Source organism: Eulemur rufifrons, chromosome 19 (genome assembly GCF_041146395.1).
Source record: "Eulemur rufifrons isolate Redbay chromosome 19, OSU_ERuf_1, whole genome shotgun sequence".
Lineage (NCBI taxonomy): Eukaryota > Metazoa > Chordata > Mammalia > Primates > Lemuridae > Eulemur > Eulemur rufifrons.
The window spans coordinates 113,562,411-113,588,412 of NC_091001.1; the positions used below are offsets into that span (position 1 = coordinate 113,562,411).

The 26,002-nt window shown below is 56.5% G+C and overlaps 1 protein-coding gene across 8 annotated transcripts in view; it reads right to left on the reverse strand.

Annotated features, from left to right (window-relative positions):
• Positions 1 to 16,228: 16,228 nt before the first annotated feature.
• The window catches only part of COLEC11 (collectin subfamily member 11), a 33,254-nt gene continuing 23,480 nt past the window's right edge, over positions 16,229 to 26,002 (reverse strand). For 4 of the 8 annotated variants that reach the window (XM_069494113.1, XM_069494115.1, XM_069494116.1 and 1 more), the window contains exons 4-7: positions 22,680 to 22,751; positions 20,171 to 20,224; positions 17,272 to 17,367; positions 16,229 to 17,151 (exon numbers count right to left, since the gene is read on the reverse strand). In XM_069494113.1, coding sequence (XP_069350214.1) covers positions 16,742 to 17,151; positions 17,272 to 17,367; positions 20,171 to 20,224; positions 22,680 to 22,751 — 632 coding nt within the window. In that variant the 3' untranslated portion in view covers positions 16,229 to 16,741. The remainder of the gene's footprint in view (positions 17,152 to 17,271; positions 17,368 to 20,170; positions 20,225 to 22,679; positions 22,752 to 26,002) is intronic. The other 4 variants (XM_069494118.1, XM_069494117.1, XM_069494120.1 and 1 more) reach the window with 3 other exon arrangements.

The window sequence follows — 26,002 nt, forward strand, 5'->3', positions numbered from 1 at the left end:
GTGCACAAACCTGCAGGAGACCGAGGCAAGGAGACCAGCCAGGGCTCACGGAAGATTCCCAGAGAAGGCGAACAGAGCCTTGAAGGATGAAGAGTCTCCACCGGGGAGGGACATGCCAGGCCTGAGCAGGGAAGGAACGTGCAGGCAGAGTTAACAGTGTCCAAGCAGGGGATGGAGAGGGTGGTGAAGGCAGGCAGGCAGCAGGGAAGGAAGGCCTTGTGCGCCTTCTGTTTATGGGATGCATCCTAGGCAGGGAGGAGACATCAGATTTAACTTTTAGACAGTTCATTGAGCCATAGATCAGAGCATAGATTCGACAGAGACAAACAAAATTAGTAGCAGAACATTTGGAGGAGGCTGTAGGAATCCAAGTGAGAAATATTGAGTGCCTGGAGAGGAGGGGTGCATGCAAAATATTTAGGAAGGGAGTGGAAGGGAAGCCAGGCAGTGCTGGTGGGGACTCATGGGTGGGACGGATTACACGGGAGGAAGGGGGCAGACACAGGTTGAACATGTCAAATATGAGGTGCTGGAGGCAGGTGGACCCTGGAGGCGAGTTTGTGGGGAAGGCAGTTGGGAGTCACAAATTGTAGAGCGAGGACCTAAAGCCAAGGGGTGGGTGAGGTGGTCCAGAGAGAAGGTGCGCGCACTTAAGAGCGAGGGACACTCTGCTGGAAGCCAGCTTACGGCCACGCAGGTGGGTCTGGGATGGGCCTGGGGTGGGCGGGCTCAAGGCTGCCTGGGTGGGTCTGGGATGGGGGGACTCAAGGCTGCCCAGGTGGGTCTGGGATGGGCGGGCTCAAGGCTGTGCAGGTGAGTCTGGGGTGTGTCTGGGATGGGCAGGCTCAAGGCTGCCTAGGTGGGTCTGGGGTGGGCGGGCTCAAGGCTGCCCAGGTGGGTCTGGGATGGGCCTGGGGTGGGCAGGCTCAAGGCTGCCCAGGTGGGTCTGGGGTGGGCGGGCTCAGGGCTGCGCAGGTGGGTCCAGATGGGCGTGGGAGCCGTTTCTGCAGAAAGCCGAGCAGAGCGGAGTCTCCATCCAGCTGCACCTGCCGCAGCTGCGCGGCCGGCTTCCCTCCCAGGCCCGGTTTCATTGGTTATGAAACAGGTTTCTTGCAGTGACTCTGAGGAAGATTTGCATTTAATGGAAGAAGTCTGGAGAAAATTACACCCTCCCTGCGGGGTGAGGGGCGTCTGGGCCGGGAACAGGCTGCCGTACAAGCTCCCAGGACGCAGCCGGCGCCCCTGTCACGGGCCAGCAGGCTCTGCCCCGACCACGCGGCAGCCACCTCGTCCCCACCCTGCGCCGCGACCCACCCGCCGGCAAGCCCCACCCGCGCCGGTCCCGTCCCGCCCAGGGCTCTAGGGGCGGCGGCCCTGGCAGGGACTGGCGAGGGCACGAGGGGCCCATGTGGCGCCTGGGAAGGGGCCCCACTCTGGCATAGCTGTCCCTGCCAAGTCCCCTAGGGAGTGACTCTGCATCCCCCGCCCCACTTTCCCGCCGGCGCGGGTGGCGGGCGGCTGGGAGGCCGCGGTTGCGGGCCAACGTCCCGACCACGATCCCAGCGGTGGCCCCGGGTGGGACCCGGCGTGGAAACGCGGTTGGAGAAACGCGGTGTGTGCAGGAGGCCGAGGACCGCGGGGCTGTGGGGGAAGGGGACGGACGGGAAGGTGGGAGGAAGAGGGCGCCACCCACGACCTGCTCAGACCCCGCCCCCGTCCCGCCACCGCGCGCCCCTATCGGTAAAGCAGCCTGCACTTCGATACACAAATGTTTACTTACTAATTATATGTGTGATCCGCTTCTTATTTACTTGATTACAAAAAGAAAGCACGTGGCTTATTTTCTTGCCGCATTCCACTGACCTTGCACCCCCACTTCAGGGACCGCCCATCCCGGGGCCAGGACAGTAGAGCCTCAGGGTTCTGCTAGCTGTCACTTTGGTTGGTCCACAGCCCCCCAGGGGCCTGGGGGACAGGGTGCCCCACCCTGGCCATCAGGACAGAGGGGACTCCAGTGTCACCCAGGCTCGTTCCTCCAAATCTCCTCTGGCCCCACCCCAGACAAATGAATAGAATCTATGGGAGGGGTGGTGGGGGGGGCAGGGTTCCCGGATGGACAGACAGGGTTGAGAATCTCCAACTCTGTCATTTCACAGATGAGAAAACTGAGGCCCAAATATGTAAGGCACCCAGGTGCACACTCTCCCAGGTGGCAGAGCCAAGCGTAGGTTCTCCCTGCACCACCTCCCCCCGGGGGTAAGGGGGACAGCTGGGACTTGGGCCTTCTGGCAGGTGGCAGGCCACGCTGCCCCAGGGCTCTGGAGCTGTCCTGCCCTCCCGGCCCACCAGGGGTGCCACCCCTACAGCGTTCCTGGCACCCAAAAGGCACCTGAGCTGAGGAATGTCCCCCTTAACTCTAAAGAATAATGTGCCCTTTCAACCTTGCATTTATTTTCCTGTTTAAGAGTAACATATTCACACAAAACTAGAGACCTCCTTGGGAGCCCACTTCTAGACACCCCTGCAGACGGCATTTCCTTCTGCCGGGATCGCAGTGGTTCTTCCTGTCCTGCTGCAGACGGCGCCTTGGGACTAGTCTCCACCTGTCATCCGTCATTAATTCCTAAAGCACCTACCGATGGCCAGCTCTGCACGGGACACCTTCTGGGCACCGAGGAGGATGAGAAAATGGACCGAGCCACCCTGCCCACAGAGGACACGTGCTGGGCCAGAGTGGAGGGAAGTGTGAGACTGGGACTGGGACTGGGGCGGAGCAGAGAGGTCCTCCTGTGTCGAGTGGCCCTTGCGTGGGCGTTGAAGAGGGAGCAGCAATGATTCGCCATAAACAGGCAACGCGGCACCTCTGCAGGCAGAAACCTCGGGGCTGGGGGTGGCGGGGGACACACAGGTGCCTGCTCCCCTCTGTGTCCAGACTGTGTCCTGTGTACGCATCTCCTTACTGGGTCAGACCATAAACGCACACTTCTGAGCTTTGCAGAGTTCACACTGATGATCCTAATAACACACGGTGCACACATGGGGCCTTGGTGTAAACCCTCCCACCTGCTGGGGGGAAGAATGCACCCCAACTCTGTCCACTCCCTCATCCGAGACCTGTGTGCCTGTTACCTTAGATGGCAAAGGACAACATGCAGACATAATTAAGGCCACTGACCCTAAGACACGGAGGTAGTTCTGGATTGCCTGGGTGGGCCCAGTCTAATCACATGGCGCCTTAAAAGCCGCGGAATTTCTCTGGCTGGAAGCAGAACTAAGTAGCAGAAAGGGAAGTCAGCAAACATCAAAGTGCAACTGTGAATCAGGCTTCAAAAGAAATAAAGACCCTGCGGACCGTGGCTGGCGCTGAGGCCCCTGCCGACCCCGGCAAGGAGACGGAGCCCCGGTCCTAACCTCGAGGAGCCGGAATCTGCCGACAGCCTCAGTGAGCTGGACCACAGGGCTCCCCAGAGCCCCCGAGAGGAGCCCAGGCAGCCCACGCTTTGGCCTCCGAAACCCAGAGCGGAGGAGCCGGCTGAGCCACATGGACTTCTGACCTGCAGACGGTGAGATCACAAGCCTGGTTGTTTAGGACACTGAGGACGTGTGACAACAACAGCAGGAAAGTAACACGCACCACAGTCTTTCATTCAGACTTCTCAAAACCAGGAAGAGTTTCCGTGACCAAAGTAGGAGCATCGACGGAGAAACAGCCACACTCGTCAGCTGCTTGTGTTCAAGGACCGCGGTGCCTTTTGTGTGCATTTCACAGCATGGGAACCAGTGTGCTGGGCCTCTGTGAATTCCAGAGAAGAGCCACAGCGCTGGTCTGTTTCTCGGGAATGGCCAGTCCCTTCCCCGCCAGCAGGTGACCCTGGGTGTTGATTATAGACACCAGGCTCCTCTTGTCTCCAGCTGGTCCCACCCAGACAGCAGCCTCCCCTGGCCAAGTTCACCGACGCCTCCCCACCCCCAGCTCATGGCTCATCTGCCAAGCTGACCCTTCAGCTGAAAGCTTGGGTCTTGTTCAGCTCGGATCCCTGCTGTTTTTCATAAAATACGGGCAGTATGAGACGGGACCATAAGGAAGGGGACTGACGTCTTTGCGAACCACCCCTGTGTTTCCGCATCTGTGCTTATGTCCTCCTCTCCCCAAGCCTGGGCGTTACATGTGATGACAGCCAGTGTTGAGAAGCCCAGAGAGGGAGGCTCACAGCCAAGGTCACACAGCCAAGGAGAAGGGAGGGGAAGGCTGTGGGTGCAGGCGAGTCTGGCTCCCCACTTTGCCATGGGGGACGCAGTGATGGCATCTTATCCGTGCTCTCCCAGTGTCTCAGTCCGCTTGTGTTACTGTAAAGGCGTGCCTGAGGCCGGGCGATTGGCGAAGGAAAGAGGTTCCCGGCTCACGGTTCTGCAGGCCCTCCGAGAGGCCTGGCGTCAGCACCGGCTGGCTCACACATGGCGGCAGGGGAAGATGGGCTGGGACGCACGGAGATCGCACGGCAGGAGAGAAGGCAGGTGGAGGGAGGTGCCAGGCGCTTTTAACAGCCAGCTCTCGTGGGAACTAATAGAGCAGGGACCCACTCGCCACCACAAGGACAGCACCGAGCCACTCCTGAGGGATCCGCCCGTGACCGAACTCCTCCCACCAGGCCCAGCTCCAACACTGGGCATCGAGCTTCAGCACAAGTTTGGAGGGGCCCGACCTCCACACTACAGCACCCACCAGTCTCAAGAGCTAGCACGTGAAAATCTCTCCGCCCCTAAGACAAAAACACGGGAAGAAAAAGGACGAAGCTTGCACATGGGTCTCCAGGCACTTTCCAGCGTCCGCTGCAGAAAGGGCCTGTGGCTTGTCTCCATTAAGTGTCTCTCCTTAGCCACAAGTCCCAAAGCACCCACGGTCGCCCTGGCCGTGCCGGCTCCGTGGAGGTCCCTGCTGCTATGCCAGGGCAACAGGAGCGGAGGTGTGAGGAGGCCTGTTCTCCGCCCTGCTGGGTAGAGGTCACAGCTCCAAGCCTTTCATGATATGAGCTCAACAAATTCTCTGCTCATTGTCCCCTGGTGTTTCTAGTGACAAAATAGCCAAGGTCCGGGAGAGAAAGGGAAGGAGCCAGCTGGACCTGGGCCAAGGCCTCCAGCGCAGCTGCCAGAGCCGCCCGAACGCTCAGACCTCCTGTGGCAGCCCTTCCTGAACCATTGCTGAAAACCCTTCCTACCTGTCCTTACAAATGACCCTTTACATCTGCTCTGTGCTGTGGGTGAGGCCAGATGGGGCGGGGGGCGGCAGCCTCTGACGTCTGACAAATATGCTAAAGCTTTTTATGTGAATTTTACCGTACTCATCAGAAATGACGGTTATAATGGGTTATTCCAATGAGATGGGGCCATCACTCTCTTCTCATGGAAGAAATATAACCGTGAAATTTCATGCAAACATGTTCACACTGTTCTTTATCCTTTGGGATTAGCCTCAAAACAGACAAGGTGTGGCCAGGCGAGTCTAGGAGGTGTGGCAGCCAGAGAGCAGGGAAGGCCACGCTGGCTGAGGACCAGTCCTGTTAAAGAAGAAAGCCTCCAGGGACTCCAGTCATCACTGTCAGTAAGTCCTGTAGATGCCTGTGGCCAAAAGTATGAGATCTGTGGTGAAATAAAACAAGCAGTTTGCTCAAGTTTGAGAGGAAGCCAGAGTGAGTGTCAGCAGGGATTTGAAGGAGCACAAGGTTAACGCCTGAGGTCCCTGGTGACAGGTGACCGTTGGCTCATACCTAAGCTTTGTTCTAATTTGTGACTCTTCTTTTGAGTATGGGGTTTACGTCACCATGGGCTTAGTTATTTAGATTTTCTTTTAAAAGACCAAAGTCACATGACTTACAACCAAGCAGAGCCAAGACCAGAGCCCAGACGTCGAACCCTGCTCGGGGGCCCTTCTGGTGTTCGGCCCGGCCCGGTACCAGCCCAGGTCAACAGCACAGAGCAGCATCTTCACGGTCTGCCCACTCTCGCCCTCCACGCGCGCCAAACTCTCATCGCACTATTGAAACCCGTCTCTGCTGTCACCTGTTCTTTCGGCAACGCCAACTGTAAAAACAGCAAGGTATTCATAAACGACACTCCAACCTCACCTAGGGGTCCGAAGTCCAGTATTTAGGATTGGATTTCTTGCTGCCCACGAGCCAGCCAAGATCCCATGGTGCTTGGGTGCCAGCTCAGAGAGAATTCATGGGGTCTGAGGTAGAGGCAGAACTTTGCAGAGATTGGCCATGCCTGTGTGATGTCACAAGGGCTGCGGGGACACGGAGCCCAGAGGCAGAGCAGCCCCTCCCTGGAGGAGCCAAGCAGTCTCTGCACGGCCCTTGCACGCGAGGCCCCGAGCCAGACCCCCTCCTCCCGCCAGTGCTGACCCTGCCGGTCCCAGGGCCCCACCATCTCCGACAAAGCTACCTCCCACCGCTGGCCTGAGCCTGAAATCCCCCACCTTCTGGTCCGGCTAGTACCGTGAGTTACAGTTTTATCTCTAGAGGCCACCTATTAATTTAGGCTGAAACACTGAGCACACCCAGCAATGGGTCCTAACCTAGAGAGGACAGAGCCTTTGGCGAACTTGACAAAGGTTAAGGACCCTCAGCCCCAGAAGACACACATGCACACAAAACTTTCGTGTAATTTAAAGACATCTATGGACCCTTGGGAAAGACACCTTGCCAAGGGGATGCCAGGCCTTGGGGTTTGCAACGCAGACAAACGCACCCCTGCACTCAGAGGTCTCTTTGTCTGAAGAAGAATTTTCAACGGATCAAGAAACAACTGAGCACCTACTTTGAGACGTGGTGACAGAGGTGACCACATGGCTTCGTCACAACCACCCTGCACAGCAGGTGTTCTCCCACCCGACGGATGAAGACACTCAGGCTTGGACAGGTGAGACAGTCATCCGGGGTGGCCTGAGCAGGGGTGGCTGGACTGAGCCCGGACGCAGAGCAGCACCGCAGACGGCCGTTCTTTGGGACTCCGGAAAGACAACCTGTCCCAGGAACATTCCGCCACCTACAAGCTCCTTTTTTGCTTCTGGGCTTCTTTCCCCAGGGCCTGGCCCAGCCTTCTCCCCTCCTGCACCCCCTCTTTCCCTGCAGAAAGCCAAACCACCCGCAAGGCTGGCTCAGTGCTGCCCCCCCCACCCCCCGGAGCCTGCCCCGCTCTCCGTCCCGCTGTGTGTGCAGAGCAGATGCGTCCAACCCCCACCCCCCAGCCTTCAGGGTGGTGTTCACACATCTGCGTAGCCTTCCAGATAAAATCCTTCAAGAACACAAACCACATCCTGTGCTGCTGTTTGTAGCGGAGTGTGTTTTAGTAAATTAGTGGATGAGGTTTTATCCCTGGCAGTTCTTGTCACCCCACAACCTCTCCCTACAAGAGCAGAGAGCAGAAGGGCCCATTTTTGTCTCTTTGGTTTCACTAAGTCTAGGCCGTGGCACAGATTAAAGCCACAGAAGAACACCCGGGGGCCAGAGAGGCCAGCTGGCCCCTCCCTCCGAGGCCAGAGCGGCTCCTGCGACTAGTCTACCGTGCCCTGGGATCGCTGAGGACGTGCTGGAAACACAGAATCCGAGTCTGAGGACCTGAGATGGGCCTGAGAGTTGGGATTTCCACACGTTCTGTGGGAACACGGTGCCGCCGTCCCGTGGGCCACTCGGGACCTGGGTCCTATGAGCTGCCACCAACGTGGTAGCCAGTAGCTATTTAAAATTAAATAGTTACCTACAATTTAAATTAATTTAATTAAAAGTAAATGGAATTAAAACATTAGTTCCTCTGACTGGCCAGCTAAGTGTCCAGTGCCCGGTGGCCACGGGTGCCCGATGGCTCTGTGCAGGCCACACAGACAGAGAACGCCCCCTCGCACGGGGCCTGGCAGACCGTCCTGCAGGACCGCCCTGTGGGGGAGCGGGAAGGTGACAGCAGGCACAGGGGGGCCGGAGCGGTGGCCTGGGCCCGGAGGGAGGCCCTTCCTGGAGCCCCACTGGGGCTTCCTTGCTCCTTCGTCCTGTCGAGACGTGAGGATTTGTGGTGACAAGGGCTGGAGCAGCCACAGAATAAGCTTAGCATCCCCCTCCGCAGCCTCCCCAGGGTCCCAGGAGGCAAGGGGACCAGCCTGCACCCGTGGCAGGTGCGGGGCCACCCTGGCTGGGGGGCGTCATCCACGCACTCAGCAGGGGCCTGCCGCTGGGCAGTGTCTGCTCCTCGGCCTGTTCCGGGAAGCTTGCAGCCGTGCCGGCAGCGGCCACCAGCCAAGGCCCCACTGGAGTGGGCTACAGGCTCCGTGGTGGTCCAACAAAAGCACAGGCTCGGTGCTCAGGGGGACATTCGTGGCTTTCCTTCTGTTTCCAGCTGTGACAGGTTAGTGGTTTCCTGAATCTTGTCCCTTTAGGCAAATGCTTAAAACTTGTCATTACTTTAACAGTCTCATAAGCTGTTCATATTTGACACATTACCCACCCTGACACAGCACTGCTGGACATGCGTGCCAAGCCTGGGGCAGGCAGACCCCAGGAGGGCCCCAGGGCCCCCCCCTCCTGTACTCACGCCCTTGTGCGATCCCTTCTCCTTGTGTGTGGGCTGAGGCCAGCGGCTCACTCCTAGGGAACAGAACACGGCAAAGGTGATGGTGTCACTTCCCAGGTGAGGCTATAGATAGAGGTCTATGACTCCCATCCTGGGAGTGCGTTCCCTCTCTCCCTGTCTCTCTCTCTGTCTCCGTCTCTCTCTGTCTTTCTGTGTGTGCGTGTCTGTGTGTGTGTGTGTCTGTGTCTGTGTGTGTGTGTGTCTGTGTGTCTGGCTTTTGTCCTCTGACGGCCCTGACGGCGCTGGCTGCCGTGTTGTGAGCCACACTACGGAGAGGCCCGCAGCCAGTGAGGAGCTGGTCCTGCCGTGCCCGTAGGGGTGGGTGAGAAGAGGCTTGCGACGACAGCAGCCACAGCACCTTGACGGCAGCCTGTGAGAGGGGCCACTGCAGCCAGGCCCGGGTGCCAGCCGTGGACACCGGGGGTCATAAATTCTGGCTTAAGCCTCTAACTCGCGGTGGTAACATGTTGTGCAGCAATAGGTAGTCAATGCAAAGTGCTTCTCATCTGTGCCAACATTTGCCTGAAAGAACAATCACGAAGTCCTTCCTCTGCGCCATCCAGGTGTGTTCTAGATGCCTCGTCTCTGGCTCGAACCCGGGGAAATGGGGCGTGAAGTCCAGAACTGACTGAGAGTGAGTTTTTCCCATTCGGCAGAATGGAAACTCACGGAAAACAGGGTCACCTTTGCTGTGCCCCTGAGGGTTCACTGAGAGTCACCACCCCAACCGTGCAGTCCCGGAGCTTCCAGCCGTGTCTGGCTCCCAGCCAGCGCTCAGGGAACGCGTCTGAGCCCTGCAGGCCCGATCAGACGCTGCTGAGTGCGTGGGTCGGAGGGACGGTTTCACCTACAAAAAGCACCACCGAGGGAACAAGCGTGGGTGGCCTGGGCCAGCCTCCAGAGTGGCACAGTCCTCGCCTGCAGGGACTCACACCCGTGAGTGAAGCACTTCTGCTGAGTGGGCTGGCCAGCGTGACCAACAGAAGGACAGAGCGGTTCAGGGGCGAGGTCGCTTTCTGCCCGTGTGTGGCAGCGGCAGCAATGGCCACAGCCCCCGCCTCTCCTGCACCCACACCTCTTTGCCTGCGACTTTGTGGCTTCTCCCGTCAGGTGCTCTTGGACCATCTCTTGGAGGGAAGCAGCTGCCTCGTCACAGGGACATTCAGAGAGAGATCACCTGGCCGGAACCGAGGCCCCCACCCACGGCCCGCGCTACCTCGCCGCGTGTGAGCGCGCCACCTGCGAAGCCGACCCCCAGCCCCAGCCCTGCCTGCAGATGAGGCCGTGGCCTGGCAGTCACCCTGAGGCCATCTGTGAGCATCCCTGAGCCAGAACCACCCGCAGGCTGCTCCCAGATTCCTGAGCCAACGCCTGGCGGAGTGAGGGGTGAGAAAGGTTTAGACTGAGCCCGAGGCTGCAACCCAGAGGGAGCCACAGGGGAGGACAATGGGACGCGTTGACACAGGCTCGGCCCTCACTGAGCCTCGGGCCTGCGGGGGACCAGCCTGGCCAGTGGGATGAGGGGAATGAGGACACCTCCAGGCCACCGAGGAGGGGCAGAGCTCTGGCGTGGCCTGGCACAGAGGGGCCCCGGAGCACCCTTGCTGCACTCGAGCCCACGGCACTGCCAGAAACCGTCATCTTTGACAGCCACCCGTGCCCCAGCTCCCAGGGCCTGGCGTTCCCCCAGGGAGCAGGCTGCTCTCCCGTCAGTTGTCACACGCCCCGTCCCTCGCTGACGGCCTGGAGTGCCCCGCCCTCCTCCCAAACCCTGCTGTGGTGGACGTCGTCCCTGTGTTTTACATCTGAGCTTCCCGCCCGAGGCAGATGGCAGACACGGCGCAGCCGCCACAGCCCTGTGCGGGGACCTGCACAGCTCTCCCGCCACAGTGGGGTCCCCTTCCCGACCCCTGGGACCCGGGCTCAGCTCCTGACTGGCTTTGGCCATAGAATATGACAAAGCGATGTTCCTCTGAGCTTAGGCTTCAGGAGGCTTCCGTGTGCCCACTCTCACTTTCCGGAATGTTGCAGCCACCCTGGGAATGTGCACAGGCTGCAGAATGAGCCTCCCAGCTGGGGCGTCCAGGACCAACCACCCCAGCGTGGACAGAGACGTGACAGTGAGCCCAGCGAGACCAGAACCAGCCTGCTTATCTCAGTCCAGACTGCTGACCCACAGAAGTATGATTAATGGCTAAATAGATGGTTATTGTTTAAAATCACTAAGTTTTGGGGTGGTTTATGACACAGCAAAAGCTAACTGATACACTGTGCTTGGGATGTTTCCATCCTTAGGAAGCAGCATTTTCCTTCTACCATAGGAATTGGGAAATACGTGCTTCCTGGCCTTGTTTGTATCTAGAGCACAGATGCATACAAAGCTACCATGTATGGTTGTGCAGGTTGTAGTTCTATGAGTGGCACCTCTGGATTTGTGCAGTGCACAACGTGTGCAAACACACAAAATGGCCCTGAACCCCAGATACCCAAGCAGACCCGCCCCAGGCTCTGAACGAGAAGCTAGTGACATGCAGACACAGCCGCTGCTGCTTCCATGGCAACGGTGGCGGCAGCCTAGCAACAGCCTCTGCAGCCGCCAGCAGCAGAGGGACCCACGCAGGCCTGTCTGCAGCGTGATTCATGGGCTTTGTTCCCTTCCACGTAGCCTGAGCTGGTCCTGCAGACTCCCAGATTCCTGTGAACTCCCAGGAAGCTTTCGACACACTCCCTTTCTGCCCAAATTAGCCAGACCTGGATTTTCCTGTTTACAGCTAAGAAACATCCCCTGCCCTTGGCTCAGATCTGCTGAATTGAGCTGGGTCGTGCCTCGTGACCTGGCCTGGCCTTCACCACTGTCCCGGCCCTCACCTGCCTCGGCCCCATGGGTGCACAGGAGGCCACGGGGCCGCCGTCCAAACAGTGACCCTGAGCTGCCACCTGACCTGCAGCTGCCTGGGCATCGGCATGTCGAACCCCCGGACGAGTGGGTGCCCTGGACAGAACTCGGGGAGCCGCCTGACTGCTGTCGGGAAGCCAGCCTGCGTCAAGGGGCGCCCACGATTCACTGCCCGCCTCCCCGCCTACGGGGAGCTTTTCGCCGGTGCTGCCAAGGTGCTCGGGACCGTTCCTCTACCTGGAGCTTGTCTTTGCCACCAACGGTCAGAGCAACCAGCTCCTTCTCTGACTAGTCTTGAGTCTGCTACTTGAGGGTGAGAAATCACACGGAGAGAGGCTGGGTGTGTTCTGACGAGTGTGACACCGCAGGACAGACACCTGCCCCAGCTGGGGCCAGACGCCTGGCTCCCCGCCCCGCTCTTTGTTCTCTCTGCCTGTCTCTAACTGCTCCCTCCCCCATGCACGCACACACACGCACATGCACACGCACATGCACACACATGTGCAGGAATGTGCATGCACACACGTGTGAACACGTGCACACACACCCATCCAAAAGAACTGTGAGCACCTGCAGCTCTGCAACCCTGCACACGCCCGTGGCTGCGCCCGCCCTCCTTCCCCGCGTGGTGGCAGTGTGGCATCACAGATCGGCAGTCCCCGCCAGGCAGCCCCAGGCTGTGTCTGTGTTCATCTGTCTCAGCCCACATGTCATGGAGGGCTCTGAAAAAAACATCTGTGCCAGATTTCTGGTCATGCCTCAGTGCAGCACCTAATAAATCCCAGCTCTGTCCCGCACCAGACCATTTCCCTCCCGCTTCACAGATCAGGCTCTGCGGCCTGCACGATAGGCCCCCTCCTGAGCAGCTGCGGGAGTTGAGCCAGGGGCGGCGTTCCTGACTCCATGCCCAGCTGCCTGTACCCGATCAAATTTGCTTTAAAACAGTCATAATCACATAAGGGAATGCTAACCAGGCACAGATAAAGGCTACGTGGGCCTTCGCTGAGTCTGACGTGAGCTCGATTCCCCAAGTGAAGCCAAGGGGAGGGGACTATGTCGTAGCAGACCCCCTCCAATTTCGCGTGAGACGTGACTGTGAAGGTCAGAGGTGTTTCCGTCCAACCTCCCCCCTGCACGGCGGGGAGACTGAGGCCCGGACAGGTGCAGGGTGTGCGGGAGCAAAACGACCGGAAGGCAGGTGCCAGCGCTTCCAACCCGCCGCAGACCTGCAGAGCGGGGGTCCCGGGGCTGAAGGATCGCAGGGCAGAGGGGTCCATCGCGCTGCTGCTGAAGCGCCAGCTGCAGACCACCCCCCCCAGCCACGCCTCCCCCAGGTCCCCCCCGGACCAGTCACGTGCTGTGTCACTTCCCTTCCTTGGGCCCCGACTGTGCCCTGCGCAGCAGCGACGTGACAGGCAAGGCTGTCCCGTGACCTGCCTGGGAAGAGCTCTGGGACGTGTTGTCAACGGCAAAGGCAAGGCGAGAAGTGATGCGCACCGGTGATCCATTCCACAGCTATTTTTAAAACAATCATATATATTGTGTATATATGTGTGCGTGTGTGGTTTTCTTAAGGTCTGGAAAGACTAACCCCCAACCGGAGTGAGGCTGACAAAGGAGAAGGGGGTGAAGGATTCTTACTTCTCGTCCTGCCTATTTACGTGTCGTCTTGACTGTATCACAATCAAAATACATCTACATGTTCCCTGCGTGATAACACACGCAGCACCCCTTCCTGTCTGGTGTCCTGTCCTCTCAAGGCTGCTCTAAGTAAACCGTGTGTTTGTGGGTAACAGTGGGCGAGGGGTGGGCCGGGAGTGGGACCCCAGCCTCGGGGACCTCTGAGGACTTACCTGCCTGCCACTGAGGTGACCCGCTCAGCAACAGTCCTCCCCACACACAGCGTCCCCACGCACCGCGGCGTCCCCAACACGTGAAGCTATACTCCAGATACTGGGGGGAGCTGCCAGGCTGGTCTGCCGCCATCAGAAACAGAGATTGAGAACTGTCTGTGTAGTACGTGAGCGAGTGGGTAAGCGGGAAGATGGATGATCCGCGGAGGGAGTAACTTGTAAGCACCAGAGGACACAAGCAGGAGTGGGAAGAATCGGACTCTCCTAGACACAGTCTGGGCAGATGAAGGGGAAGCTGGCAGCTTCCGCCTGGTCCCCTCTGACGGCGAGGCGGTGGCCCGCGCCTCCCTGGCTGGCTCTCCTCCACCTGAGTCTGCCGTCTGCTCCACAAAGACAAAGAACTCCTCTTTCTAACCAAACCAGGCACCTCTCGGATCCAAGATACCTGAATAAGCTTGTTTGCTATGACCTTCCAATGAGGTGGATGATTAAATGCATGGAAATACCAAGAAACTCCTGTCTAAACCTGGGAAGAATCTGAGATTTTTCTCAACTTACAGCCCCAGTCTCATGGATGCTGGCAAAAGACACGAGACTCCCAGGTCAGAGAAAAAGGACTTTATTACTCACAGCAATCGCAGTGGCCAGAGCAGTGGCATTTCTGCTCCAGCCTCCTGAGCTCCGATCCCTGCAGGGTTTTGTGAAGAGGAGCAGACAGCACCGGCACACGCCGTGGGCCAGTTACAGGGAGGACCCTTGAGAACCCTAGGGAACCCGAATCTTTCCCCGCAGGTAGAATGCACGCCAGCCCTCTCCCCTGCAGGGAAATGTCACCTTCACAAACTGGCCATAACCATGACTGCCATTGCCCCAGAATGGGACACTCTCTCTTATCCTCTAAGACTGTGAGCAAACCTTTGCTCCAGAGGGGGTGACAGGGGAGGGAGCTGCTATCTTGATCTTCCAAGGTGGTTCCCTCTACAAAAAAGGACAGCCAGGGCCTCCCTCGCAATACACACAGAAAACACAGTACCCATCGGGGCTGCTCTGATTAATGTAACTATTGAAGAAATTAGGAGAATGAATGGGCCAGATGTGGTGGCTCTTGTCTGTAATCCCAGGACTTTGGGAGGCAGAGGCAGGACGATTGGTTGAGGTCGGGAGTTCAAGGCCAGCCTGAACAAGAGCAGGACCTTCTCTCTACTATTAAAGGTTGTTAAGTATGAAATGTCTGATTTCCTTAAGTATGACAGTTGATATCTCTGACATTTCACCTTGACACTTCTTGTTTTATTTTTGTTGTGAAGGTCCATCCTCAGTCTTTCAATTGCACGGTTTGGCTTGTGATTATCTTGCAAATTTTTTTAGAGCAATTTTTGTGGAACCATGGATAAGTCAAAAATTTGTGTTATTTTAGAATATGAGTTTTGTCATGGAACCAATGCAGCACAGACAGCTGGAAATAGCAACAAAGTGTTTGGGAAAGATGTGGCTAATGAACGTACAGTACATCAATGGTCTGAAAAGTTCCATTCTGGTGATTTTAATCTTGAAAATGAGCCATGTGGGCGACCTGAGACCAAGGTGGATAATGATGAGCTGAAAGCTGTGGTGGAAGCGAATCCATCTCAATGTACGTGTGAACTAGCAGCAAGGTTTGACGTTACTATTCCTACAATATTGGCCCATTTGAAACAAATGGGCAAGATAAAGAAGCTGGATAAATGGGTTCCACGTGAAGTAAACAAGCATCAGCAGAGAAATCGGCTCAAAGCTTGCCTTTCTTTGCCGTCACGACATAAAGACAAACCATTTCTACACTGTATTGTGACATGTGATGAAAAATGGATTCTTTTTGACAATCACAAGCATTCGGCACAATGGTTGGATAAAGATGAAGTGCTGAAACACAGTCCAAAACCAAATATTCATCAAGAAAAGCTAATGGCGTCCGTGTGGTGGTCCAGCACTGGTATTACCCACTATAGCTTCATGAAATCTGGTCAATTGATTACAGCTGGTATATACTGCAACCAGCTGGATGAAATGATGAGGATGCTTGTGATTAAGCAGCAGAGCTTGGTCAATAGAAACAGGCCAATTCTCTTGCAAGACAACACCTGACCACATGCCGTACAAACAATGCTGTTCAAACTACAGAACCTGGACTTGGAAACTCTCTGTCATCCACCATATTCACCAGACATTGTACCAACTGACTACCACTTCTTCCAGGCTTTGGACCACTTCTTGCAAGGAAAAATATTCAATTCCCAATAAGCTGTGGAAAATGCCTTTTGCAATTTCATCACCACTCACTCTCGAGGCTTCTTTGCAGCTGGCATAAACAAGCTACTGTTAAGATGGCAAAACTGTGTCAACAGTTTAGGTGCATACTTAGATTAATTGTAGTGCTTCTTGTTGAACATATAATAAACTACACTTATGATTTGAAATTGGACATTTCATATTTAATGACCAATAAAAATAGAAAAAATTAGGCCCGGGCATGGTGGCTCATGCCTGTAATCCTAGCACTCTGGGAGGCTTCCTTGAGGTCAGGAGTTCAAGACCAGCCTGTGCAAGAGCGACACCCCCTCTCTACTAAAAATAGAAAAATTAGCTGGATATGGTGGCACATGCCTGTAGTCCCAGATACTGGGAGGCTGAGGCAGGAGGATGGCTTGAGCCCAGGAGTCTGAGGTTGCTGTGAGCTATGATGATGTCACTGTATCCTAGCCTGGGTGAGACAGTAAAACGCTGCCTAAAAAAAAAAAAAACCCAGAAACACACAGAGAACAAATGACACCACAGATTTAGTAGTAAAGTGAAAAGAATTTTTATTGTTCTTGTTTTGGAATCTGGGTTTGAAGCAAAGCAAATTTGTTTCTACTTGGATAAAAATGAAAAGGAACCTATATGTTAACATAATTGACAGAAACTTGGTCAAAGTTAGGTGGGTTGTTTTCCACACAGAAATGAAAAGAAAGGCAGTAACTCAAGACCTGCTACCATTATTTGTACTTAACTATTGCAATAGTTAAAGATTTATTCTATAGTTTGGACAAAGGCAAGAGCTCTACGGAAAAGCAATGCTGAGTAATAATAATCAGACAATTAACATTCTGGCGGCAATACAGGAAATAAAACCGTGCTTGTCAGGAACAGCACCGGGAAACACTTTCTTCTTCCTCGTAAACACACCGCTGCGGCGCAGACCAGGACCCTGTGCTGAGCCTGCCTCTGCGCTCCTGGGAAGCGACGCCCTTAGGAGCTGGCAGCCTCCTCCCCTGCAGAGGGACAGCCGCGGAGGCGCCACCGCGACCTGCCAGACCTGCCATCGCGGGCGGACCGGGCGGCGCCCAGGGCCCGCTCACACGCTCTCCTTATCGAACTCGCACAGGAAGTACATGGTGACGTGGCAGGCCACGTCGTTCCAGCCGCCCGAGGCCACCATCTCCACGCAGTCCTCCTCGTCGTAGGCGTTGTTGGGCTCGCCGCTGCGCCACTTGTTGAAGGTCTGCATGGGCGAGCGGTCCGAGTACACGAAGGCGCCCTCCCGCTCCAGGTCGTTGATGCCGATGAAGACGCGCGCCAGGCCGGCCTGCGCCACGTAGGCGGCCATGAGGCCGTTGGCGGCCTCGTCCTTGGGCATGCCCAGGGTGCCGCCGCGGCCCTGGCAGGACAGCTGCGCGTCCGCGTACCGCTTCTCCTCCTTCACCAGCAGGTAGATCTTGCTGTCGGTCTCGCGCACGCCGGCGACAGCTGCGGGGGAGGGCAGTGCTGGAAAGTGAGCACCTGCGTGTCTGTAACAAACTCAGCGGCCCGCACCTGGCCACACCCGGCGGCAGAGCGCGGCGGGCGGGCTGGGGCCTGGGCAGGGAGGGCCGGGGGACAACGTACCGTTCTTGATGAACTTCAGCTCGGTGGTCAGCTGGGACACCTGGTTGTCCATCTCCCCGATGGCCTTGCGCAGCTGGCTGCACTCGCACGGGATGCCTACGGGGACAGGCCCGCGGTCAGAGGCCGCACGAGGACCCCGCACTGCACAGTCGGTTTGACAAACACACCCCACAGGCCTTCGAGATAAAGGTTTTGCTCTTTATCCTACAGGCAGGAGAAGCGGTGGGAGGATTGCAACAGGAGGGCGGGAGCGCAGTGTGATGCTCTCCAGCCTCACTCTGGCCGCAGGGATGAGGGTGCTGAGGGGGCAGGGAGAGAGGCCAGAACGTTTGGGAAAAGAGGGGGCGGCACCCAGTGGTGGCTGAGTGTGGGGGTCCGGCCGGAGGAGCCACAGGAGACACCCGCCTCCCGTGCTGGGCTCCAGGGGGTCCCCAGCATTGCTAGCTGAGCATGGGGAGAGGAACCTGCCGAGCTGCAGGTGGACGGTCAGAGCAGGCAGTTGGGGCCTTGTGGGCACGTCCTCGTGGGCACGGCCTTGTGGGCACATCCCTAGAATGAAGAGCTCGGGGAGGGAGCTCAGAGAAGTGAGCTTTAGGTGCCAGGGGCTGCCAGGGTCCAGTGGAGGACGGCTGAGTGCTCAGAGGTCAGGGGCAGGAGGGGAGACTGAGGCCCGCGGTAAGAACTCTCCTGCTAGAGGGGCTCAGACTTGGGGAGGGCTGGGGCTTTCCAACTGCGTGGCTTTGCTTTGAGATGAGAAGCACTGAGTGTGTCTAAATGACACTGGACGGGAGCTGGTAGGACAGGACATCGAGATGAAGACGGCACCATCCTTGCACACCCGAGGGAACACAGCAAGTGTCCTGGGGAGGCGGGAGGGAGGACCAGAGTGGTGAGAAGCCACCTCCTCTGCTGAGATAATGGTTCATATTTCTTGGGCCTTTCTAGGTGGAGATGTCACTCAAAACGCTTTGCACACACGAGCCCGGTCAGCTCACACACACTGGGCACACACCGCGGTCACCCCTCTGTCACAAAGCACATGGAGACCCACAGTCGCCCTGGCCAACGTGACAGGGCATGGAGAAGCCAGGCTTTGAGCCCAGGCAGGCAGTCTGGCCGATTCTGGCTCTAAACGCTAGTACCTGTGCCCCCGGCTGGACAAGGAGCCCCTCTGGCACCTCAGTGCCAGCTGAGCGCCCAGAGCACATGGCGCTGCATCGGTCCCTGGGGGCTGAACGACGAACTCAAGGTCAACCACCCAGCTCCACCGGCCGTTCCTCTGTGTTTCTTTCCTGGTCCTTTGGGGAGGACCCCACCTTCCCCCTGCGGAGAGCGGGACCTGCTCCTTGGCTCTGTGGGGTGTGCGGTGTGGGGTGTGCAGGGAGGATGGGGTGTGTGGTGTGGGGTGTGGGGTGTGGGGTGTGCGGTGTGGGGTGTGCGATGTGCGGTGTGGGGTGTGGGGTGTGCGGGGAGGATGGGGTGTGCGGTGTGGGGTGTGCGGTGTGGGGTGTGCAGGGAGGATGGGGTGTGCAGTGTGGGGTGTGCGGTGTGGGGTGTGCAGGGAGGATGGGGTGTGTGGTGTGGGGTGTGGGGTGTGGGGTGTGCGGTGTGGGGTGTGGGGTGTGCGGTGTGGGGTGTGCGGTGTGGGGTGTGCGGTGTGGGGTGTGCGGTGTGGGGTGTGCGGTGTGGGGTGTGCGGTGTGTGGTGTGGGGTGTGTGGTGTGGGGTGTGGAGTGTGCGGTGTGGGGTGTGTGGGGAGGATGGGGTGTGTGGTGTGGGGTGTGCGGTGTGGGGTGTGCGGTGTGGGGTGTGCGGTGTGGGGTGTGCGGTGTGTGGTGTGGGGTGTGTGGTGTGGGGTGTGGAGTGTGCGGTGTGGGGTGTGTGGGGAGGATGGGGTGTGTGGTGTGGGGTGTGCGGTGTGGGGTGTGCGGTGTGGGGTGTGCGGTGTGGGGTGTGCGGTGTGTGGTGTGGGGTGTGTGGTGTGGGGTGTGGAGTGTGCGGTGTGGGGTGTGTGGGGAGGATGGGGTGTGCGGTGTGGGGTGTGCGGTGTGTGGTGTGGGGTGTGTGGTGTGGGGTGTGGAGTGTGCGGTGTGGGGTGTGTGGGGAGGATGGGGTGTGGGGTGTGGGGTGTGTGGTGTGGGGTGTGCGGTGTGGGGTGTGCGGTGTGGGGTGTGCGGTGTGGGGTGTGCGGTGTGTGGTGTGGGGTGTGTGGTGTGGGGTGTGGAGTGTGCGGTGTGGGGTGTGCGGGGAGGATGGGGTGTGCGGTGTGGGGTGTGGGGTGTGCGGTGTGGGGTGTGCAGGGAGGATGGGGTGTGCGGTGTGGGGTGTGCGGGGGACGGTGAGCTCCAGGGAGGGGGCGGTCACTGTCCTGCGGGGAAGCGGAGGAGCCGCAGAGGGAGCTTTGGGAAGGAGGACAGAGAGACGGGCAGGAGGGCAGGCTGAGGGAATGCGAGGTCCCGCGTCCTGGTCACTCGGCATCGGGAAGCTGAGCCAAGTCCACTTGAGCTGGACCCAGAGGTCCCTGGTGACCTTGGAGGTCTCCGTGGAAGGTCGTGGGAGAGCAGCTGCAAGGATATCAGGAAAGAGGCAAAAGTCCAGAACGTACGGGACGGGGTCCTCAGTGCCCGGAGGCTGCCGGCGTTGGGGCGGGTGTGGCCGAGCCTGGTTCCGGCACAGATGTGACCACACGGGTGGGCAGGCAGACCGCACTCCTGAGACGGTCACTCACACATTCCGCGAGAAGGAAATCAAATACTGAAGCACCCACAGGGGGGTGCGATTGTCAGTCGTGTGTACCCTGCTCTCCAGCCCGTTGTAGTTTTATTTAACGGTTTACATTTTTTCAAGAGCACAATTTTTAATAGATTTTATTAAAAATCCTTGGACCTTTTCTGCCATACCTGGTTCTCCATTAGGGCCAGGGGGTCCTATGTCACCAGTGTCTCCTTTCTCACCTGAAAATGAAAAGCAAGGTCACAGTCACCAAGCAGAGGTGGACACATCCCATGAGTTCTAAAATGTGAAGGTTTAGAATGTTACTGCCTTTTGCGTAATGCCCTGGGGTTTCTCCCAGGCCCTGTTGGTGCTGGGAAGTACAGGGGCTCTGTCCCATAGATAACCAGTTCTTCCCACTCTGTTTATATGGACCATAGACACATCATGGGGTTGTGGGGATTATCAGACGATCGTTCTTTAAGACAATTCTGGAAAATCCAAGATATGTGACAGAACACTTTGCAGACGTCATCTCATGGGTCCTTAACACCATGAAGAAGGGGCGAGGACTTCTGACGCCAGCTCCTGCACGTGCCCTGTGACAGCGGAAAGTCCAGACAGAACACGCAGGGCAGAGCGAGGGTGGACCTCAGCGATAAGGCGTCAGCAGAACTCATGCCTCACGCTGCAATGAAAGTCCTTCTTGGCCCCTCTTGAGGCAGCACCGTGTCCTCGAAGGGCCCAGACTCGAGGACCCAGGGCTCCGTCCTGGCCCCTGGGAGGGGACAAGCCACTGAACCACGTGCCCTCAACTTCTCTCAACTTACGGACAAAATGATGGCAACAAAGCTTTCTAGCTGCTCTAAAATTAAACAAGGAGTGTTTGTGTTAAGCCGCATGAATATTCCTGAAGCACTATCTTTCCTCGCACCGAGAGAACCTAAACGTCTCTGCGAAGGAGCCGCCACGGCCGCGTCTGTGGGTTCAGCTTCCCTCGCGGACGAGGGAAAGCGCTTGGCAGTCGCCGCCCGCCTGGCTCCTCGGTGTTCTGTGCCAACACCAGGGGCTGGAAGGTGCAGGTGCAGCTGGGCAAGGACCCCGGGTGACAATCTCAGACACGAAGCGAATCAAACAAGCAGAGCCAAGCAAGGGGCCCGGCGAGCTGTCCTTGGTGTGACGCCGAGGTTTGCCCGCACGCGTGGCGGCGTACAGAGGTTCACACCCCAACTGCACGGCAGAAACCAGACGCAGGACAGACAGTGTGGTTCACCCGTGCGGTGGCAAAGTGCTCAGCCGCCAGGAGGGAGGGGACCCGACACGCTGCCACAGGTGACCTTGAAAACATTGCGCTCCGTGAAATAAGCCGAACACAAAAGGGTAGATGTTGTTAGGATTCCACTTGCGTGAAACACCTCGAAAAGGTAAACTCGGAGCGATGAGAAAGTTTCGGAATAGAGGGTGGCGATGGCTGTACAATCTCGCAAATACGCTTAGTGCCACTGCATTGCACACTTAAAATAGTTAAAATGGTGAGTTTTGTGTCATAAATGTTTGCCACAATTTCACTGAAGTTTCTTAAAGCGTCCATCTCCCTCCTGACACCACACTTGTCCGTGTACCCTCTGCTGAGTTGGCCGCCGTAGGGCAGGACATCGTGGATAAGCTGGTCACCCTCCCCTCCCCGTCCTGGCCAAGGGCCCCTCTACCAAGGACAGGTGGGGCTGGGGGAGGGGAGGTCCGTGGCCCAAGATGTGGCCTCACCGCACCGGGCCAACCGCCCCAAGGCAGAGGCGTGAGCTACAAGAAGCCTGAACCAGAACTGGGCAGCCCAGCCAGACCCTCCCGGCCTCCGGGTCTCAGGGCAACTCCACGGCAACCACTGACCTCCCCAGCCCAGTGTCCACATTGCTGGCGCCACGGCAGGACCTGGGGGGGCCTTCCATCAGGTCACATGTGCACAGCTCAGAGACTGCCGGCTCCTTGCCCCCAGGGTCCAGCACAGGCAGGGAACAAGCCCGGCATTTAGAGAATGAACGTTGGCTGGATGAGGAGGGGATGGCTTGAGAGCCGTGTGATTCTGAGCAACCCTTAACTGTCCTGGGCCTCGCTCTCCTCGTCACGGGGAGAATGTGACCCAATCTACCCTCCTCACCACCGTGGTGCGAGTCAAACGCAGCAGAGATGGTGTGATTTGAAAGGACAGGTATTACCTGGGCCCAGGTGTCACCAGAGCTGCCACTCCCACACCTGCCGCTGCCATCTGTGCCCTGTTCTCTCTGAGGGCCATCCCATCATCTCAAAAAGCCAAAGAAACACACACTGGGTGGAGAGACACATTGCTTCCCAGCATGGTCCACCCGTTACTTACAAGAGGCTCTGAGGGTTTTAACAAACTCATTAAGGAAGTTGTAGCTGAAAAGTCAAGATCTTGCCCAAGCACACTTGCTCCGGACCCTCCTTCCTGGGGCGCTATGTAAACCCTGCCGAGCCGGGAGCCCCTCACCCCACCCCAGTGGGCACAGAACTAGCAGCTCACTGACACTCCCAAAGCACAGGCACTGCGACAGAATCGACCATGCAGAACGCACACAAACAAGACACAGGTGAGAAGGTTCAGTCCATGATCCATCTCAGGTGTCCAGTGTTCAGCTGGGAGCCTGGGAGGGGGCTGAGGCGGAACCGCATCACAAATACCTTTTGAGCCAATGGGACCAATCTTTCCATGGCGACCCACACTGCCTTTCTGTCCTTTGTCCCCCATGTCTCCTGCAGAAAACAACAAGATCAAGGTTGGTTGGTGCTCAGGTGATGCAGCGGCCTCCTCCTCAACAACACACGCACACGGGTGATCCGACATACATCACACACATGCACAGGTGATCTGACATACATCACACACATACACAGGTGATCCGACATACATCACACATGCATGCACAGGTGATCTGACATATATCACACACATGTACAGGTGATCTGACATACATCACACACATGCACAGATGATCCAACATACATCACACACATGCACAGGTGATCTGACATACATCACACACATGCACAGGTGATCCAGCATATGTCACATACATGCACGGGTGCTCTGACATGCACAGGTGATCCAACATACATCACACATGCATGCACAGGTGATCCAACATATATCACATACATGCACAGGTGATCTGACATACATAACACACAGGTGATCTGACACACATCACACACGCACAAGTGATCCAATATACATCACAGATGCACACACACAAGAGGAAACTAAAAAAACACAACAGCTCTCAAGCTCTTCAAGGTCACATGTGTGATTGTCACTGGACCCTTCTTCACGGCTCACCTGCTGATATAGCTGCCAAAGGGAGATGTACTTCCCCTAAAAGTCACACCCACCATGGCACGGAGGAGGCCAAATGGGCGCCCCTAAGTCCCAGCCGCAGCCAAGGTCTGCCCGCTCCGTGACTGTGAGGAGAGGGCGGCTGTCCTTCCTCCATCCCAGCTCCTGTCCCTGCACCCAGACCAAACCCAGCACCCACAACTCTGCAAACCAGACCCAGCCGGCGCCCTGGGAACATGGGCGGTGTCAGCTGGCAAAGCCACTGGGCTCCTCTGGTGTGTGACGGTGAACTTGAGGGGGCCGGGGGAGGGTCCCTGAGTGCGTCATCAGACATCTCCTAACTTGACCAGTTCCACAGCAAAACGCCTGGCTCCACGTGACCTGTCATCGCTGGAGTGCTGAGCAGGGTGTGGGTCCTCCGCCCCTCTGTCCCACCCGCCTCTCACTCATAGCAAGACGGCATCAGGCCCCGCAGGACATTTCTCTGATCACAGGCCCAAGACTGAAGAACAAGCTAGGTCAGAGGACGGGCTCTCCCCATGCTCAGCTGTCGTCCCACAAAGTTCTTAGCCCCTGGGCGACTGCTCCTGCCAATCTGTGGTTGTCGCCACCGGCCGCCACCGAACCAACAGCAGCAAACGCACACGGGGGAAACTGGGAAGACACGCAGGCAACCAGTCCTAATTTAATACCTTTGTCATGGACGTGTTTACGAGTGATTAGGATTTTGTAATCATTTATAACACCCACTGTTAGAGAAACTAAACAAAATTCAGCACAGGCGGCTCTGCAGGCGAGGGCTGGTGGGAAGGACTCACGCTGCATACAGGCGGTGCTCCGTCCTGCTCGGACCCCAACTGTGTGCTCAGAGCCCTGCCAGGAACGCCCAGCTCGTTCTGTTAAGTAGATGTAACCTTCCCTAAGTTCAGAGCAGGTGGAAACCAGAGGACAGAGCACAGGCTTGGGGAGTGAGCTTGGGCGGAAATGGACACGCACACGTGTGCACACACACGCACATACATGCACACACACACGACCCACAGAAATGGCCAACATTAGCACTGATTTACAAGACACCTCCATGTCAGATCTCTTATTTGATTATACAATAAAAAGGACTCATCAAACAGCACAAGAGCTGTGGTTTGCTGGTCTGAAGCTGGGGCCACACACAGCCTGGGGGCTCCCAGGGAAGCAAGGGAGACCCTGACCGGCCCAGCCAGGACGCGGCGATCCCTGCACAAGCACCGTGTGCCCCACGCTGCGCGGCCCCATGTGAGTGGCGAGTGGCGGAGCTCAGAGTCCACTGGGGCAGTGGGGGCGCAGCCAGACCACCGCACCACGTGTGAGGAATGTCTGATTTCAAATCAAAAGTGTACTTTGTTATATCTCAAACAAGAAGCAGCACAATTACTCAGAGTAGGCGCCTAAACTATCGACACAGTTTTGCCATCTTAACAGTAGCTCGTTTATGCCAGCAGCAAAGATGCCTGGAGAGCAAGTGGTGATAAAATCGCCAAAGGTGTTTTCCACGGCCTGTTGAAAATTGAGTATTTTCCTTGTGAGAAGTGGTCCAAAGCTTGGAAAAAGTGGGAGTCAGTTGGTGCAAGGTGTGGGAATACGGTGGATGACAGAGAGTTTCCAAGTCCAGCCTCTGTAGTTTGAGCAGCATTGTTTGTGCTTCATGTGGTCGAGCGTTGTCTTGCAAGAGGATTGGCCTGTCTCTGCTGACCAATCTCGGCTGCTTAATCAAAGCATCCTAATCATTTCGTCCACTTGGTTGCAGTAGACATCCGCTGTGATCGACTGACCAGGTTTCATGAAGCTGTAGGGGATGATACCAGTGCTGGACCACCAGACAGACACCATTAGCTTTTTTTGATGAATATTCGGTTTTGGACTGTGTTTCAGCACTTCATCTTTATCCAAACATGGTGCAGAATGCTTGTGATTGATTGTCCAAAAGAATCCATTTTTCATCACATGTAACAATATAGTGTAGAAATGGTTCACCTTTATGTCATGACAGCAAAGAACGGCAAGCTTCAAGATGATTTCTCTTTTGATGTTTGTTTAATTTATGTGGTACCCATCTATACAGCTTCTTTACCTTGTCAATTTGTTTTAGATGGTCTAACATTGTTGGAATAGCAACATCAAACCTTGTTATGCATAGGCTGAGATGAATTCACTTCCACTACAGTTTTTAGTTTATCATTATCCACTTTGGTCTCAGGTTGCCCATGTGGCTCATTTTTAAAATTAAAATTACCAGAATGGAACTTTTAAACCATCGACGTACTGTGTGTTCATTAGCCACATCTTTTCCAAACACTTTGTTGATATTTTGAGCTGTCTGTGTTGTATTGGTTTTATGACAGAACTCATATTTGAAAATAACACAAATGTTTGACTTACCTATGGTTGTACAAAAATTGTTCTAAAAAAATTTGAAAGATAATCACAAGTCAGAACGTGCATTTGAAAGAACGAGGGCCGGGCGCGGTGGCTCATGCCTGTAATCCTAGCACTCTGGGAGGACGAGGCAGGTGGATTGCTCGAGGTCAGGAGTTCAAGACCAGCCTGAGCAAGAGCGGGACCCCATCTCTACTAAAAATAGAAAGAAATTATCTGGCCAACTAAAAATATATATAGAAAAAATTAGCTGGGC